Source organism: Agelaius tricolor, unplaced genomic scaffold (assembly GCF_023055355.1).
Source record: "Agelaius tricolor isolate 1412-34295 unplaced genomic scaffold, bAgeTri1.0.p SCAF_19, whole genome shotgun sequence".
Classification (NCBI taxonomy): Eukaryota; Metazoa; Chordata; class Aves; order Passeriformes; family Icteridae; genus Agelaius; species Agelaius tricolor.
The window spans coordinates 14,709,771-14,727,295 of NW_027269279.1; the positions used below are offsets into that span (position 1 = coordinate 14,709,771).

At 47.2% G+C, this 17,525-nt stretch overlaps 1 protein-coding gene across 2 annotated transcripts in view; it reads left to right on the forward strand.

Annotated features, from left to right (window-relative positions):
- Positions 1-17,525, forward strand: part of XPO6 (exportin 6) — a 64,869-nt gene that overhangs the window by 38,354 nt on the left and 8,990 nt on the right. The window contains exons 10-20 of one of the 2 annotated variants that reach the window (XM_071444477.1): positions 2,295-2,403; positions 3,891-3,980; positions 6,011-6,080; positions 7,634-7,793; positions 9,665-9,757; positions 10,969-11,113; positions 11,713-11,859; positions 13,669-13,858; positions 14,527-14,682; positions 15,809-15,923; positions 16,400-16,571. In XM_071444477.1, coding sequence (XP_071300578.1) covers positions 2,295-2,403; positions 3,891-3,980; positions 6,011-6,080; positions 7,634-7,793; positions 9,665-9,757; positions 10,969-11,113; positions 11,713-11,859; positions 13,669-13,858; positions 14,527-14,682; positions 15,809-15,923; positions 16,400-16,571 — 1,447 coding nt within the window. Of the gene's footprint in view, positions 1-2,294; positions 2,404-3,887; positions 3,981-6,010; positions 6,081-7,633; positions 7,794-9,664; positions 9,758-10,968; positions 11,114-11,712; positions 11,860-13,668; positions 13,859-14,526; positions 14,683-15,808; positions 15,924-16,399; positions 16,572-17,525 lie in introns of both variants that reach the window. The other variant, XM_071444476.1, reaches the window with a different exon arrangement.

Here is a 17,525-nt window from a genome sequence, read left to right on the forward strand (position 1 = left end):
TTAGCACAAATTAGAGGAGGAAACTACAACACAGGTTGCTTACTTAGTGCTCACACAGCTCATACAACTAATTAATGAATTAGGAAACAAATTTTATTTAATTAGGATTTTAAATTTCCTCTTTAAATAGAGGATGTGTTTCTGAGAAATACAGATGAGACTGGAAGTCAAAAGTTGCACTTGCTTACCACTGTGTGTATTAGTTACAGCAGTGGTTGGCAGCTCTTCCTTGGCAGATGCTGACCCTGAAAGGGGTGGGTTTTGTTTGGGAAGAGTCTCTTTGCTGCCACTTTAAAAATCTGGTGAATATCCTGGTGAGTTGTTTGGGTTTTTGAGGTTTAAAAGCACCATGGTTTGTGCCATGTTTAGTTCTGCTGAGTGCTCTTTCCCATGAGCACCCTGAATAGCAGCAGTTGGTTTTGTAAAGCCAGCCTGGCATCATAACCACAAGGAAAAGTGGAACTATTCTTGAGCAGAAAGCTCCTTCTTTCAACATGGGAACTGTGGGGTTTGAATTTCTCAAGAAGTAGATTTTGGGTTGGAACTTCATGATTTGCTCCTAACATGCATGTCATGTGTGTTGTCTTGGTGTCACCCAGCTTGTGATGGAGCAAATTGTAACAAAAAGCTGTCTCTGGGTCTGTCAGACTACAAAACCCTGAATAAAGCTTGGGAGTGCTTGGGGCTGTGCTGTTTGTCCTCAGTGGAGCTCTGACATCTGCACATCCCTGCCCACCCTGAGCCGTGGGAACCCTGAGCTGGGCAGTCTGGGAGTGGTGACACCACAGGGCCACAGAGGACATTTCCTGTTCTGTGCTTCAGAAACTTTGCATTTTGTACACAGTGCTGCTTTCACCACTGCAGAAGTTGCCAAATGCAAGGTTACACCACCTTGCCCAGAGCTTGCAGCTGCCTGGCTGGTGGCACAGCTGACTGTCACATCTGACACTTGGCTTGCGTCATGCTCTGCGTCTGTTACTCTTTTTTAAGGCCTGTTTTTCCAACCTGATTTTCCCTAGGAAAAAAACCAGGATTTTTTAATGAGACCCCAGCTGTTTTGTGAAGGAGTTTTTTCAAGGAGAAATCAGCTTGAAATGCCTGAAGTTTGGTGTTGTGGCCCCAGGAGTGGTTGGGTGCTGTGCTGGGTGTGCAGCCTGGCATTATTTCTGTTGGCTCTTTGCTGTGCTCTGTCCCAGCTGCCTGGCTCCCAGAGGTGCAGGGACATTTCAGTGACATGTTACAGTGCAAGCAGAAAAGGGGCTGCCTTTGTTTCAGGGGAGCAGGGCCTGAATTTCAGTGTGGGGAAGGAGACAGCAGCACAGACATCTCAGGGGTCTCTGAGGTCAAGATGGCCCCAAAATGTGTTAGAAAATCTCTTTCTCCCAGCCTGGCAACTGAAGAAGGAGTCAGGATTCTTCTGTTCTGGTTCTCAAGGTTGTTTATTCTCTGTTATCTGTAACATTCTTTCCCTGACCTGCTGAGATCTGTCTGGCAGGTTGGTTGGTGGCACACTGATCACCCTCTTGGCAGTGTTATCTTTTTATACTAAAAACTACCTGTTCATTATTTACAATCATTTTCCAATACCTATCACCTATGTTAGACAGTGTGTTTCTACTCTAAACCAATCCAAAAGTGCCACCATCACCCAGAAGATGGAGGCCAAGAAGAAGGAGAAAGAAGGACAGAACATGCCCAAATCCCTCCATCTTGGAACCCCAAGCTCCCATTCTAAAAACCCCAAAATTCTGCTTTTCACCCTGTGACAAACTTAACTATCATTCTACTTAAACTTTCATGGCTTGTAAATCCTCATATAAGGTTGGTAATTTTTTCCATGGGTTAAAATCAAAGGCACAGGGCTCTTGGGCTCTGTTGCCCAGGTCTCTGAGCCCCCTGGCAGGGGCTCAAGCCATCCAGGGCAGCCAGAGGAATTTCCTGGGTTCTGACACAGGCAGGCTCAAGGCAGCAGAGGCTGCTGAGGACAGCCCAGGCTGCAAGAGGCTCTTGGTGCCTCCTGTTTGTGGACACCTGGTGTTGTTCCTGGCAAACTGCTCCTGCTTTTCCTGTTTTGAACTCTGGGGCTGTCCCTACTGCTGACAATCCTCCCTTTCCCTTCCAGAGGCAGAGGGATATTGGGTATTGCCGAGGCTGTTTCCTCACAGCTACCGTGTGACCTGAAATGAGCTGATACCTTGAATCCCAGGCTCTGCTTGCTGTAACTGCTCTGTTTTACATTTCCCTTGCTGGAAGGGTTTTACCCAACCCTGTGTGTGTCTCCCTGGTGGCTGCAGGTACGAAGATGCCTTGGTTCTGTTGCTGACAGAGGTGCTGAACCGGATCCAGTTCAGGTATAACCAGGCACAGCTGGAGGAGCTGGATGACGAGACCCTGGATGATGATGTAAGCTGAACAGGACAGGGCCACCTGCACTGCTGCCACCTGCAGTGGCTTTTCCAGAGCTTACACTCTGGACTATGGGCTGAGCAGCTCATTCTCCCCTCCCTTCTCTGTGGGGTTTGAGCTGTAAAACAGCTTCAGATGCTTTTCACCAAAAGTCACACTGGAGATGTAACCTTTGGGTTTAACTTGGTTCTTATTGGGGGAAAAATTTAGATCTTTGTGTTCTGATTGTCAGAGGTGTTAGATGTCCATGTCTAAATACCTTTGGAATTTAAAGTGTTTAATTAGTTGGGAATTTAAATGCTAAAATGTGTCTGAAGCAAAAGCTTGAAGTTGTGTCTTGTTGGGGCTTGTGTTTAAGCTTATTTCTCCTAAGTTGGTATTGATAAAAATCACCTCAAAGCTGATAAATGTCAAAGGGGAGTGGTGGCCAAAGTGGGTGGGGCCAGAGCCCTGGATGGGCAGGTCAGCTGTCACAAGAGGGTAGGTGAAGGAGCAGAGGGAATTTTATCACAAATGGCATCAGACAGATTTTTAAATTCTGGAGTGTTGAGGGCTGTGAAATTTTTAAATTCTGGAGTGAGAGTTCTTGGTCTGCTGCCTGGGATGTGAGCTGCTGGCATCTTCCCATTGTCACAACCATGTAATGAGACTGATGCTGGAAAATCAAACAGCTCAAGGCAGTTCCTCAGCAGCCCTGTCCTGTTGGTGATTTGTGCACAGACCCTGACTGGCAATACAGCACCATTTCATAAACAAAATAAATTATTTTCTGGATTCATTTGACACTTGTGTCATCTGGATAATTAGCTGCCGTACCCCTGTAAAGACCATGTTGGTGTTTGGATGCCTTTCCATAGTGATAATAATGTCACAAATAAAGGTATAAATTATCTAGAGCAGTCCTGATGAAGTTCTCTTTGTGCTTCCAAAACAGGGTGGCAAATAGCGATACTTGAAAAACTTCAGACTTTTGGTATAAAACTTGAAAAGGGTTTTAGTTCATTATTTAAGGACAGAATGAAGTCAGGATATGGTGCTATTGATTCTGTTGCTTATGTTGCTGTGTGTGTTTGTTGTTGCATTTTTCCTTTCTCATATTAATGGCAGGTTTGGGCTATGATGGTAACAGGCAGCTTCTTTCTCAGTCACCTGTGTAGCTGAGCATGGAAAGAGTCTTAAACTGTTAAAATAATTGTTTGATTCACCTTTAAATTTAATGTAATTGTTTAATTCACCTATCAAGTTCTTACCACTCTTTTCCCTCCCTTCTCCTGCACCGTCCCCCCGATTTTATCAATTCTGTATGAAAACAGAACAAATTCTATATGAAAATAAGTTCCAGTGGAGTGTGCAAGTTACAATTCTCTAAGATCCTCTTTGTGGGGGGGGGTTCTCCCTGCTGTCCCTCCCTTCCCAGGGGAACACAGAGCTTTGGGGACCCGGGGAAGGGCAGTGCTCACCCCATGTCCTTCTGTTTGCAGCAGCAAACGGAGTGGCAGCGGTACTTGCGCCAGAGCTTGGAGGTGGTGGCCAAAGTCATGGAGCTCCTGCCAACCCACGCCTTCTCCACACTCGTAAGTCCTGCCCCAGGCCAAAGTGCCACGTGGAATCAGCACCAACTGCTGTCGATTTTTTTTGACAGATGCCTCAGTGCCAAAAAAAAAAAAAAAAAAAAAAAGGGAAATTTGGGGTTGGATGCAAAACTTGGCAAGGGGAGATTAGAAATTGAAGAGAAAGAATTGTTTCTTTGGTTTTGTTGCATTTCTTGGTGTGTTTTGAAGAGAGTGGTTCAGTGTCTAAGTCCAGCTTGGTGGACACTCTTTAGAAATTCCCACCTCTCAAAGTGTGAACATTTGGCAGCAACCCCTCTGGGCTGTTTATCTTGGCCTTTATCTCAGAGGCAGGGCTGTGAATTGGGCAGATAAGTGTCATTATTAGGGCTTTCAAGAGAGTGGAATCTTTATTTTAATTAAAGATTAAAATAGATAGATAAAAATGCTGGAGAGAGGCCTTGGACTATTGGGAAGCAGATCTGATCTGGATAAGTGCTTTTCTTTAGCTGCTGTCACTACCTTTGGTGGTGTAAAAGTTGTCTGGGCTCGTAGCAATTTTGAGAAGGATATCTTGGGGATTGAAGTGTGGCCCAGAATTCAGAGCAGTCCAGGTGGGGTTTTGCTGGGTGAGGAGAAAGGGAAATAACAGCAGTGAGATCTCAGCAAGTGCATTAATCCTGCTGGGAGCACTGCACAGCTCGACCTCAGAACTGTATTCCCAAGGAGCAGAGAAAACTGGGCTGCTGCAGAGGCAGGAGATGCCTGACCTGAAGTGTTTTTGCAGTTGCTGTTTTTCTCGAGGCAGGGAAGCAGAAGCCTGTCACTAGCAGGAGGGAACAAAGCAGAGGCTGCTGTGCAGCCCTGCCGGGAGCCAGCGGGAGGCACCAAGGAGCAGAGCAGTGTTCAGGGAGCAGATGGATCAGATGGAGCAGAGCATGTGGCTTCCTTGGAGGAACACATCCACATGAGGAAGGCTCTGTGGTTTTTTAACTCCCCTCAGGCAGTTATGCAAAGACACTCCACTGTTAATTAGGCACAGCATGTTGGAAGCTGAGTAGGGAGTGCTTTCCTGAGCCTTGCATTGTTTCTTCTGGGGGACTGGGGAATGAGGGAGCCTCTCCAGCAGTTCCCTGTGGCTGCAGGGCTGGTGGGTGCAGTGGTTAGTTTAGGGGTTTTAGCAGTGGCAAATAATTAAAGCAATGGACAGCAGCTGCCATGACTCCATCCCATGCTGGGCAAGGAAAGGCTGCAGCTCCTTCTGCTGATGGGCAAGAGAACTTCCATCAAACCAAACACCAATTTCAGCCATTTTCCCCAACAGAAATTAAATAGGGCTGTGCCAGGCTGGAAGGGTTGGGAAAGATTGTTCAGCTGAAGTATGAGCAGGACCTGGCATGTTTGCTGCCACTGCTGAGTGATGGAGCTGGGCTGACACTCTGCTCCCACACCAGGGTGCATGAGGACTGTGGTGTTTATTCCTTTGGCTGGTTTCCCCATGGAATTTCACTGCTGCAGCCTGCAGCTTGCTGGCAGAATGCTGCACTGCTTCCCTTCTGTACCCTGGTAGAGGCACTGAACTCAGCTTTCTAGTTGCATAATATTTTGGGAGATTTTTAAGGCTCACCTCTTGAGAAGGTGATACTTGCAGGTGAGGTGGGTGAGCACAGACCTCCTGCACTTCAGACCCTGCCACTCCTCTGCTCCTTGGGCTGAGTTGTGCCTCCAGCTGTGTATTCCTGGTGCTGTGCCCTCACTTGCACTGTCAGACCATTATCTTGTCAGGCTGATTGCTGGGGTTAGAGGCAAAGGAGAGCTGCCACAGGGAAGTGCCTTCAGGGAAGTGATCTTTGTTTTCCTGACAGCTGTCGGGACCTAGGAAGTTGTGGGATGCAGGATCAGCCCAGAGCCCATCCTGCCCTTCTTCCAAATGTCTGTGTGAAGGCACTGGGGAGAAATGAGAGTACTCTGCTCTGGCAGAGCAATCAGTCATTGGCTGTTACTGTCACTGTCTGCCAAGCCCCAGGATCACAATCAGTTCTTCTCTCTTTCAGTTTCCCGTTCTGCAGGATAACCTGGAAGTGTATCTGGGGCTCCAGCAGTTCGTGGTCACTTCAGGAACAGGTAATAACCACCCTCTAACACTGTGCTCCTCCCTCTTTCATCACTGCAAAACCACTCCAGACCTGCTTTGGTGTTGTTTTTTCTGTATTCACTTGATCCAAACCTGTGTGGTGTCTCATGGCTCAGTGTTAAACTCCAGCAGCAGACAGAAATCTCATAATATGATTTATTCTTATTGTCTTGGTTCTTCCCTTGTTCTGGTATTTGAAATGAAGATACCAGAATGTTAAGAGCAGGTGTGCAGCACCAAATACTACAGCTCCTTCCTGAGAAGCAGGGGAAGCAGCAGTGGTGAGATCTGCCTTAGGGCAGGCTGTAGTTTAAGGTAGTACTCAAATTCCCTGGTGTGACCAGGAAAGGAATCTGTCACATCTCCAATACTGCTGGACATGGCAGAATGGTGACTGTTGTGTAGCCAGTTTTAGAAAAAATATTCCCAGTTTTAGGATCATTTCAGCCCTAGGATAAGCAATGTGTGGGGGTTTGGTGCTGTGGCACCAGCCTGTGTTAGAAGCTGTCCTGGGGGCTGGATCAGCAGCAGCAGCAGCTCAGATGCAGCTCTGGATTGAGCCCTGGGTGGTGGCACAGAATCCCAGAATGGGTCTGGAAGGGACCAGAGTGATCCAGCTTCCCTGCTCATCCCAGAGCACATGGCACAGGATTGTGTTTGTATTGATGGCACAAAATGGAGAGGTTGCTGCTGAAAGCTTGAGCTGTCAGTGGAAAGAAAATTTATTTTCTTCAAAAGGTGGTGTTGGAGAACATGAGAACATAGTTGCTTTCAGGAGGATTGTGTGGGGCTGGAAAACCTCATTAGCAGATTGTTTCTTGTACCTGAGAAACATGGAAGTGCACAACACACCTCACACCAGAAGTGAAGTCACAAATTCTCTGTCCCAAATCTGCTGCTGGATCATGGAACTGCAGCCAGCAGAGGGAGTGTGGAAAACCACCTTCTCCACCTGGAAAACCACATTTTCCACCTGGAAAAACACCTCTTCCATGAGAAAACCACCTTCTCCACCTGGAAAACCACCTCTTCCATGAGAAAACCACCTTCTCCACCTGGAAAAACACCTCTTCCATGAGAAAACCATCTTCTCCACCTGGAAAACCACCTTCTCCCATGTGGAAAACCACCTTCTCCAGAGCAGGGAATGCTCCTGATGGCAGCAGAAAACAGAAAGGCTCCTGTTTGTGGAGGAATTAACTCCATACAGAAGGAAATGAAGGTGTAAAAGGCTGAAATAGTCATTTATCAGCCCTTGAGGTGTTGTCAGGAGAGCTGAGCTTCCTTTCCAGAGTGCTGCAGTGCTTGGCCAGTGCTGCCATCTGACCTGTGGCCCAGAGCTAGTTTCACAATGGAATTAGAACAAACTTGGCACTTTGTGTCACTTTGTCCCCAGGTTTCCCATCCCCAGGAGCAGCAGGGATCAATCCCAGAGCCGTGGCGCTCTCCCCTTGTGCGAGCAGCAATTTCCAGCTCTGGGGGCAGCCCTGAGAGAAACTCAGCTTTGTGGCTGTGTGTCTGATGGGCTGTGGTGTCCCTGCAGGTCACAGGCTGAACATCACAGCAGAGAATGACTGCAGGAGGCTGCACTGCTCGCTGAGGGACCTGAGCTCGCTGCTGCAGGCCGTGGGCCGCCTGGCCGAGTACTTCACCGGGGACGTGTTCGCCGCCAGGTTCAACGACGCGCTCACCGTGGTGGAGAGGTGGGTGCAGCTGTGCCTCTAAGGGAGGGCACCAGGATCAGGCTCAGTAGGGTTTATTGCTTAGAGAACATCATCTCAAAGACATGAGGTTTATAAGGCAGCAAGCAGTTGGCCATAGTCTAAGATGGTCCCAAGTTCATTGTGATAAACTCTAGAAAGTTTATAAATTTCTAATCCAGTGGACAGTCTCGGTTTGGAAAGACAGGAGTCTGCTAAGGAAGGCAGGAGCCTCCCCTGAAATGGAAAATGTAAACCCTCCCTACCCCTCTGAATTGCTCTAAATTTTAAATTAAGGGGCTCTCAGGCAACAAAAATTATGGGAGCAGGAAATAACAGTTCTTTACTAGGGAAGAAAATAAAAGGATAAAATAAACAATGCAGTAAACTAAAGCAACACTGACAGTCAGAACCCAACCTGACACCCTGTGGGTCAGGGTGTTGGCACAGTCCCATTGGAATTGTGGCTCAGCCCTCCTGCAGTGTCAGGGCTGGTTCTGCTGGAGCAGGGATCCTGTAGGAAAGGGTGGAGTCTTCCTGTGAAGATCCAGTGGAAGAGGCAGCTGCTGTTCCTCTGGGCAATCCAGTGGAGAAGCCATGCTGGTGTTCCAGAATCTCCAGATTATATCTGGGTAGGAATGCTTGGCTCCTCCCTCTGGGCTCACATCTCCCAGTGGGATGCTGTAGTTCTTATCAGCCATGCAGTGACATTCAATAGCTGTTATCAGCAGATGTCCCCTCCCAAGGCAGGAGTGATTGTGGAAGAGATCAGGAAAAACTGCCCACTTGGCAAAAGACAACTGCCATACAGATGGTAATAGAATACATCTTGCCTTGCAATCTGGAACATCATCACAGAGTGTATTTGGCTTTGCTGTATTTGGCTTCTTTCTACTTCAGTGTATCCACATTATCAATGTGGATACTTTGGCCCAGTAAGGTCTGAATACATGTACACACATATGTTGTGGGTCCCAGGATGAGGTGAGAGATGAGAATTTGACTTCATGTTCTCAGAAGGCTGATTTATTATGATATGATATGATATTTATATTATATTAAAAGAGAATGATATACTAAAACTATACTAAAGCAAGAGAAAGGATGCATATAAGGCTAAAACAAGAATGATAATAAAAACTGGTGACAGACTCAGCGAGTCCAACACAGCTGGCTGTGATTGGTCATTAAATTAACAATTCACATGCTGAGTAAACAATTCTCCAAATCACATTCCAAAGCACCAAAACAAGGAGAAGCTGAAGCTTCCCAGCTTCCCAGGAGGAGAAATCCTGGTGAAGGGATTTTTCATAAAATATCATGGTGACAATGAGGTTAATAAGGCAGCAAGCAGTTGGCCATAGTCTAAGATGGTCCAAGTTCTTTGTTGCAGGACAGTGTGTAACTTTCTAATCCAGTGGACAGTGACCACAGAGTGTTTGTCTTTTCTGACCTGTCACTTTGTGATGCAGTTGGTTGGAGGGGGCTCCTTGGGTTGAACTTTGTGATCTTCAAGGCCTTTTCCAACCTCAATGTTTCCATGATTCTTCTCTTGAATGAAAAGACCTGTGAAAGCTGAAGGGGCAGATGTTTTATTATCCTCTCCTAGGTACTTAATTAGCTCATAGTTACAAATGGGAGAATTTCAGGCTTTTACACAGGTTTTGTGTTTTCATTTCTGTGCAGGAGCATCTGACTTGTTCCATTTTACCCCAAACAGTGCAGTAGGCTCTGAATTATTTTAAGCTAAATGGTCAAAATCTCATTTGTGTATTAACTAAATATCCACTCAGACTGGGGAAGAGCTGCACTAGCTCAGGTGCTGGAGCAGATTTGTACAATCCCTTTGCTGCCATGTGTGTTTGCCCCTCCAGGCTGGTGAAAGTGACGTTGTATGGATCCCAGATCAAACTGTACAACATCGAAACCGCTGTTCCCTCCGTGCTGAAACCTGACCTCATCGATGTGTGAGTGGGGCTGCACCCAAACTGGGCACTCACAGGGTGGGCAAGGCTTGGAGCTGCTGCTCAGACCCCTCCTTGGCAGATCTCTGGGAAACAGCCTCTCCAGCTCTTGGCAGCTCCCCAGGAAAGCACCTTTTTCAGCTGAGGAAAGTCAAGGCTGTTGCCAAGATTTTGGACCAGTTTTTGCTCTAATGGAAGTACCCAGGTCGTTTAAGGGAAAACATGTTTGTGCTGAGAAGGAAAAATGCCCCTTAAATCATCTCTGAGAGCAAACTGGGATTGTGCCCTGTGCTGGTGGCTGTAAAAGCAGGGTAATTAATGAGGAAATAAGTGTTACAACAGTGATATTTTACAGAAATGGATCCACTGTGTAATGTGTAGTTTATTTATAAATCCAGTTGATGGATTTTTTGCTACCAAAGTCAGACCTGTGGCTCAGGTAAAAGAGGTTTTTCCCAGTTGAGGGTTTCAAATCCTTGTCTTCCAAGACAAACATAAGCCTTGCAGCTGTGCAAGCCATTTCTGGGACAAACCATTCAGTGTGAAATCTTGGTGCTGCTAGTCACAGATCACCTCCCTCTGTGACAGACTTGTAGGGACTCTCCCTTGCTGATGCTGTGCACACAAACCTGTTCCCTGCCAGCTGGAGCACTGTGGGCAGAATTTAAGGTTTGAACACTTGTTCTGGTTTGTAATTGCACCTTCAGCAGCTCCTTGAAGACCTCCTCTAGATTTCACCATATCACTGTATAACTAATAGGATTTCTCCTATTAATCCCAAGTTAGAGGCACTGAAATTTGTGCAGGGGTTGTTGTTGTAATGGTTTTTCTGGTTTACAATAACTGGGGAGGTGTTTTCCATGATCTGTCAGCAAGGGTTAACCCCTTTCCCTGTCCCTGAAGAAACTTGTGATCCATTTTCTAATGCTTGCCTGAGAAAGCAGCACTGTCCCACATTTGGGGGCCACCTCTCTGAAATTGAGGGACACCCTGACTGAACCCTCACCTGACAGGAGTGTGATTATCAGCTGTGGTTACAGTCAGGTACCAGTTGCTGATAACTTGGCTTTATCAATTCCCACCTTTACCTTGGTGGGTCCAGAACCAAAACCAAAACAGAGTAAGGATTTTTTACAAACCCTGCTGCCAGATTAGCCTGAAACACCACTCCTGTGTCCTGTTGCACTGCTCACTGTGTCCCCTGGTGTCCCCAGGCACGCCCAGTCCCTGGCAGCCCTGCAGGCCTACGCTCACTGGCTGGCCCAGTTCTACAGCGAGGTGCACCGGCAGAACCCCGAGCAGTTCATCTCCCTGGTGTCCACAGCACTGGAGGCCATCACCCCCCTCATCAGCTCCAAGGTACTGCCCCCCTGGGGGCTGGGGGCTGCACTCTGCTCAGCTGGGGTGGGCTGGGAGCTGGGCTGTGCCCCAGAGCCATGGGAAGTGTCCCAACAGCACTGGGAGTCAGGCTAATACAAGCATAAGCAACTTAAAGGCATTTAAACTCAGTCTAAATTCAGATTTAAACTTCTAAACTCAGATTTAATGGCTTGAAAGCAGGGAAGTCTCTCTCTCTCATAGTATTAAGGGAACTCAGCTATGCTCTGGTTTACAAATAAATCATAGAATTGTTTAGGAAAAGCTCTCTAAGATCAAGTCTAACCATTTCTCCAATACTGCAAAGGCCACCACTGACCCATGTCCCCAGATGCCATGTCCACACAGCTCTTAAATGCCTCCAGGGATGGGGACTCCACATTGCCTTGAGCACTCTATGCCTGACCACCCTTTCCATGATGAACTTTTCCCAAAACCCAATCTAAACCTTCCTGGGCACATTTCCTCTCATCGTGTCCCTGTTCCCTGGGAGCAGAGCCTGACCCCCCAGGTCCTGGCAGCTCAGAGAGCTGAGCCTGGCTGTGTGTGCTGGTGGGACTGACCACCCCTGTCTGTCTCAGGTGCAGGAGAAGCTGCTGCTGTCTGCGTGCCACCTGCTGGTGTCCCTGGCCACCACGGTGCGCCCGGTGTTCCTGATCAGCATCCCGGCCGTGCAGAAGGTGTTCAACAGGATCACTGACACCTCTGCCCAGCGCCTCCCCGACAAGGTCAGTTCACCCAGAGCTGTCCCACAGGGAAATGAAGGTTCTGTCCTCAGGAAGATGTGCCTCAGGTGCTGAGGGATTGTCTTAGTTTCAAAAGCAGGTGTTTGCTAAGGAAGGCAGGAGCCTCCCCTGAAATGGAAAATGTAAACCCCCTCCTTCCAAATTGCTCTAAATTTTAAATTAAGGGGCTCTCAGGCAACAAAAATTATGGGAGCAGGAAATAATAGTTCTTTAATAGGGAAGAAAATAAAAAGATAAACAATGCAGTAAACTAAAACAACAGTGCCAGAGTCAGAACACAGCCTGACACCCTGTGGGTCAGGCTGTTGGCAGCAGAACCATTGGAATTGTGGCTCAGCCCTCCTGCAGTGTCAGGGCTGGTTCTGCTGGAGCAGGGATCCTGTAGGAAAGGGTGGAGTCTTCCTCTGAAGATCCAGTGGAAGAGGCAGCTGCTGTTCCTCTGGAGAAAGCCATGCTGGTGTTCCAGAATCTCCAGATTATATCTGGGTAGGAATGCTTGGCTCCTCCCTCTGGGCTCACATCTCCCAGTGGGATGCTGTAGTTCTTATCAGCCATGCAGTGACATTCAATAGCTGTTATCAGCAGGTGTTTCCCTCGTTGTAGAGGAGGTAAGGAAAACTGCCCACTAACAGAAGACAACTGCCATACAGATGGTAAATAGAATACAATTTGCTTGGAAATCCAGGACAGAGATAACCTCAAAAATCAGCCACCTTCTCTATATTGTGTATATCCACAAATTTCAGTGATATTGTATGTAATTAATGATCTATTTTGAGGAACAGCACAAGGAAAAAACACAATTGCACCTCTTAGATCTGATTCTTTTCTCATTTGTTGACACCATCCCCAGTTCTGCATCATCTTCACAGTACAGGCACGTTGATTCTGACCTACACAAAGAGTTTTTTGTGAAACTGGAGTATTTATATTGCAGCAGCAATGTAAATAACATACATATATTCCATTTATAGCACTGAAAAGCCACAGTGCTGGGATATGGTTATGTTGTGTGCTGGCAAGGAAGCACAAAGTGCTGCACAAGTGCAGAAGCTCAGCATGTAAACCAGACAAGGAGATGAGTAATGAAAGTAAAATCATCTTTGTTTTTATAAGCACCAGAGATTTACTGCTGCAGGGAAGGGCTGGCAGAGCTGGGAGCTGCTTCCAGGCCTTAAATCCTGGAGCTTTGCTTCTCTCTGTCTTTGCAGGGCTGGTTGTTTTCACTTAGGCTCATGTTCTGCTGTTGAATAGTGAGCACCTCTGGTGTCTTGGACAGCCATGAAATATCATTTCACTCCAGCTTGTGCTCTAGCAAAAATTAACTTGGGAAAAAAGTTAAAACTTTGTCTCTTTGATTGATGCTGCCCAGAGAAGTTGTGGCTGCCCCATCTCTAGAAGTGTTCGAGGGTAGGCTGGACTTGGAGCAGCCTGGTCTGGTGGAAGGTGTCCCTGCCTGGGACAGGGGGTTGGAAGTTTGTGACCTTTAAGGTCCTTTCAACCCAAACCATTCCATGATTCAATAGTTTTGCTGTCAGTCCAACCCTGCTGCTGTCTGGGCTCTTGTGGGTGGCTTTCTGCTCCCACCTCTCATTGTGGGTACCAGGAGCTCAGGGTTGATACCCACCTGTGTGGATGTTTTGGGAGCTTCAATCCATCCTCAGTGTCCAAGCAGCTCTGCAGAGCTCACCCCACACACCAGAGATGCACAAAGCAGGGGTGGAACGCCACGAGCTTTCCCCTCCCTTCCCACCCAAACCTTTCAGTGGCTGTGATTGCTGTCCCTCCCAGGCCCAGGTGCTGGTGTGCAGGGCTCTGTCCAACGTGCTGCTGCTGCCCTGGCCCAACCTGCCTGAGAGTGAGCAGCAGTGGGCTGTGCGCTCCACCAACCACGCCAGCCTCGTGTCCGCCCTCACCCGCGACTACCGGCAGCTCAAGGCCACGGCCAGCCTGCCCCAGAGGAAGGTGCAGCTGGAGGACAGTAAGTACCAGTGTCCTGCTCACTCCTGCTGCACTGGGGAGTGTCATTAAGCTGATTTGACAGTGGTTATTTTAGCTGAGAAATTGTTTCGTATATGGAGAGGGTGGGGAAGGAGCGGGTTGGGTTTTCTTTCTGTTTTTAGAGGCTTTTCTGCTCTGTACAGGGCACTCTCATCCCAGGTCACCTGTAAACTCTTCCACTAGAGTGCTGTCTTCCTGGGATCAGGGTTGGGATAACAGTTTAAATAGTAAGGATTGCATTGGGAATACTGAATAGCCTCTTGTGTAGCATTAGAAAACTGGCTGGAAGCAGCATTAACAAAGATCGTGGTTGTAAAAAATGAAGGGGGAAAATAAGAATTTCTTCCTTGGGAAGTACTGGAGAGGGTTTGTTTATATAGGAGGAATGCAAAGAAACTCCTGGCAAGGGGGCAGGGAAACTTTATGCTTTGGGCCTAGTTTGGGGTGATTTTGGGTTTTATTTGGGATCAGTTTAAAAATCATTCAGAAATCTGCAGTGTTGCACGTCAGTTGTTTTAATTACTTTGTATGTTAGCTTAATTTCTCTTCCTCTTACCTAATTACTTTGTATGTTAGCTTAATTTCTCTTCCTCTTACCTGTGAGCAGTTTTGGCACATGCAAGAAGCATCACTCCTCTTGTTTTGCAGCCAAAGTGATCATCCACCAGACACTGAGCGTTCTGGAAGACATTGTGGAAAGTGTCTCTGGAGAATCCACCAAGTCCCGGCAGATCTGTTATCAGTCGCTGCAAGAATCCGTGCAGGTCTCACTAGCCCTCTTCCCAGCTTTCATTCATCAGTCAGGTATAACCTCAGGCCAGGGGTCATGCTGTGAGTAGCTTTCTGAGCTCCTGGTGACACCCAGAGCAGCAGCAGAGTTGTGGTGTGGGTGTGGAGTGTGTGGGTTTGCTGTGCCTGGGTGTGCTGGGAGAGCTGGGCTGAAGGGACATCCCTGCCAGCCAGGATCCAGGCAGGATTGTCACAGTTTCAAAGAGGAGCTGGTCCTGAGCACAAAAAAAAAAAGCTTTAAAATACCCTCTCTGGCTGTATTTACCATTAAGAGGAATAGTTGTCATCAGATTGGGTCAAATGATGTGGGATTTGGGGGTTTCTTTCCCTGAGATGGAGCCAGGACTGTCACTTGGCAGCCTGCTGGCCAGCAGCTTGCATTTTGTGTCACATCAGGTGCTTCCTCCTGTTCCCCTTGGAGCTGGGTGGGATTTTCTCTGGTGGGGGTTGAGGGGAGACAAAAGCAGTGAAATGCAGCGGATCCAAGGCAGCAGCAAAGGTGCTGTGACTCCAGGAAGCTGTTGTCTTCAGAACAGCCTCATCAATTGCCATTTATTGGCTATCCAAGGCTGTGTGATGAGGGAGAAGTTGAGCAGCTCCAGCTTGGTTGTCCAGTTTTATTGGGGTGGGTGAAGGATCAGCTGGGTGCTGATCAGCTCACTGCACCACCATGTGCTCACTTCTGAGGATAGAAGAGTCTTCTCAGTTCCTGCCAAAAAAAAACAAGCTGGATTCTGTCTCCTCCACCCCGAGCTCTGTGGGTGTTTTGGATTTCCTGGTGTTTCCTGTTAACCCTGTATGAGCAGTGAGCACTGGAGATTGGCCTGGAGCTGCCCCTGAGCTTTGTCCCAGCACTCTGAGCACACTGAGGCCTTGCTGGCAGGATTTTGGTTGCTCTGAGGGGTTGGGTGCTGCCTGTGCTGGTCATCCCTGGCAGGTTTTGGAAGGGGATGAACAGTCTTGAAGCCCTGTAGGAACCAGCTGATGGTTTCAGTTTCTCAGACAACCCTGTTGGTAAATTCCCAAGAGTGAGTGGGGTTCCCTGAACAGGAGGAGCAAACTTCAGACTTAAACATAAAAGACTTATTGATGCACTTGGATGTTTCCTTAGCATGTTCTTGTTGCTTTTCTCCTCTCTTAGATGTGACAGATGAGATGCTGAGCTTCTTCCTCACCCTGTTCCAAGGCCTGAGGGTGCAGATGGGAGTGCCTTTCACTGAGCAGATCATACAGACCTTCCTGAACATGTTCACCAGGTACTGCCCAACCCTGGTCACTTCTTTCTTACCCCTCAGGATGGTTTATCTGAGGAGCTGCTCAGACAGCTGGTCCCTGTCCCTAAAGTGGGCTGTTTGCAGCCTTTGTGATTTTTGTCACATCCCAGGGGTGAATCTGGGGAAAACACTTCCAAGTCTGGAGAGACCCAGTGCCCATCAGTCACAGCTGCCATTGTGCAATCCCAGCTCTCCCACCGACTTGCTGGCTGTGTGGGGTGTTGAACTGGACTCTCACATTCCCTCTTAGCTCCTGCCCAAGGTCTGAGAGTGTCCCCTCACTTATCTTTTGTTGGGGAGGGGGATCTGTCAACCCTCAGTCAAACCTCCCTCCCTTCTGTGCCTTCATGTGCTTGGCCAGTATTAATGGAGCATTTTAGAGGCAGCACTTACTTTCCTGTAAACCAGGTGAGCCTTTGGATCCCTGGGGATGTTCCTAATGCCTGTTTGTGTCCCAGGGAGCAGCTGGCAGAGAGCATCCTGCACGAGGGCAGCACGGGCTGCCGCGTGGTGGAGAAGTTCCTGAAGATCCTGCAGGTGGTGGTGCAGGAGCCAGGCCAGGTGTTCAAACCCTTCCTGCCCAGTGTGATCTCCCTGTGCATGGAGCAGGTCTATCCCATCATTGCAGAGGTATTCAGCTCCCAGGGCAGGGCAGGGGAGGCATTGCTGGGGGGGGGGTGTGAGGGTGTTCACAGGGGTTCCAGGATAAGGGAAGAGACCAGGATCTGACTCCGTGTTTCAGAAGGCTTGATTTATTATTTTATGATAATAAATAATAATTTATATTTTAATATTATATTACATTTATATTTATATTTTATATTTATATAAAATATATAATATATAAAATATATAATATATATTATATATAAAATATAATATATAGTATATATTATATATAATATATATAATTTAAATATAAATTCTATATAAATATATATAATTTAAATATAAATATAAAATATTATATAATATATAAATATATATTATATGTTATTTTATATTTATATTTAAATTTATATTTATATTTTAATATTATATTAAAACTATACTAAACTAATAGAAGAAAGGATTTCATCAGAAGGTTAGATAAGAATAGAAAAATAAGAATGATAACAAAAGCTTGTGTCTCTGACAGAGAGTCTGAGCCAGCTGACTGTGATTGGCCATTAATTAGAAACAACCACATGAGACCAATCACAGATCCACCTGTTGCATTCTACAGCAGCAGATAACCATTGGTTACATTTTGTTCCTGAGGCCTCTCAGCTTCTCAGGAGAAAAAATGCTAAGGAAAGGATTTTTTCAGAAAATATCATGGCTACAGGGGGGTGGTGATGCCTTATGGAGCTGGAACAGAGGCTAGATGGAGTTAAGAGGAATAAAGTGGATTTTTATTGAAGGGTCTTCAAAGGCCACACCCTGGCAGTACCAGAGCTCAGGTCCTGTCTGGGCATGGGAAGAGGTTGGAGCTGTCCTGCTTTTAAACTACTTGGAAATCCAGGTCAGGATTTGAGGGTTCTGTGCCACAGCCTTTGTGTGGTTGGAATGGAGTTACCACCCCCCTGATACTGGGAACTGGGA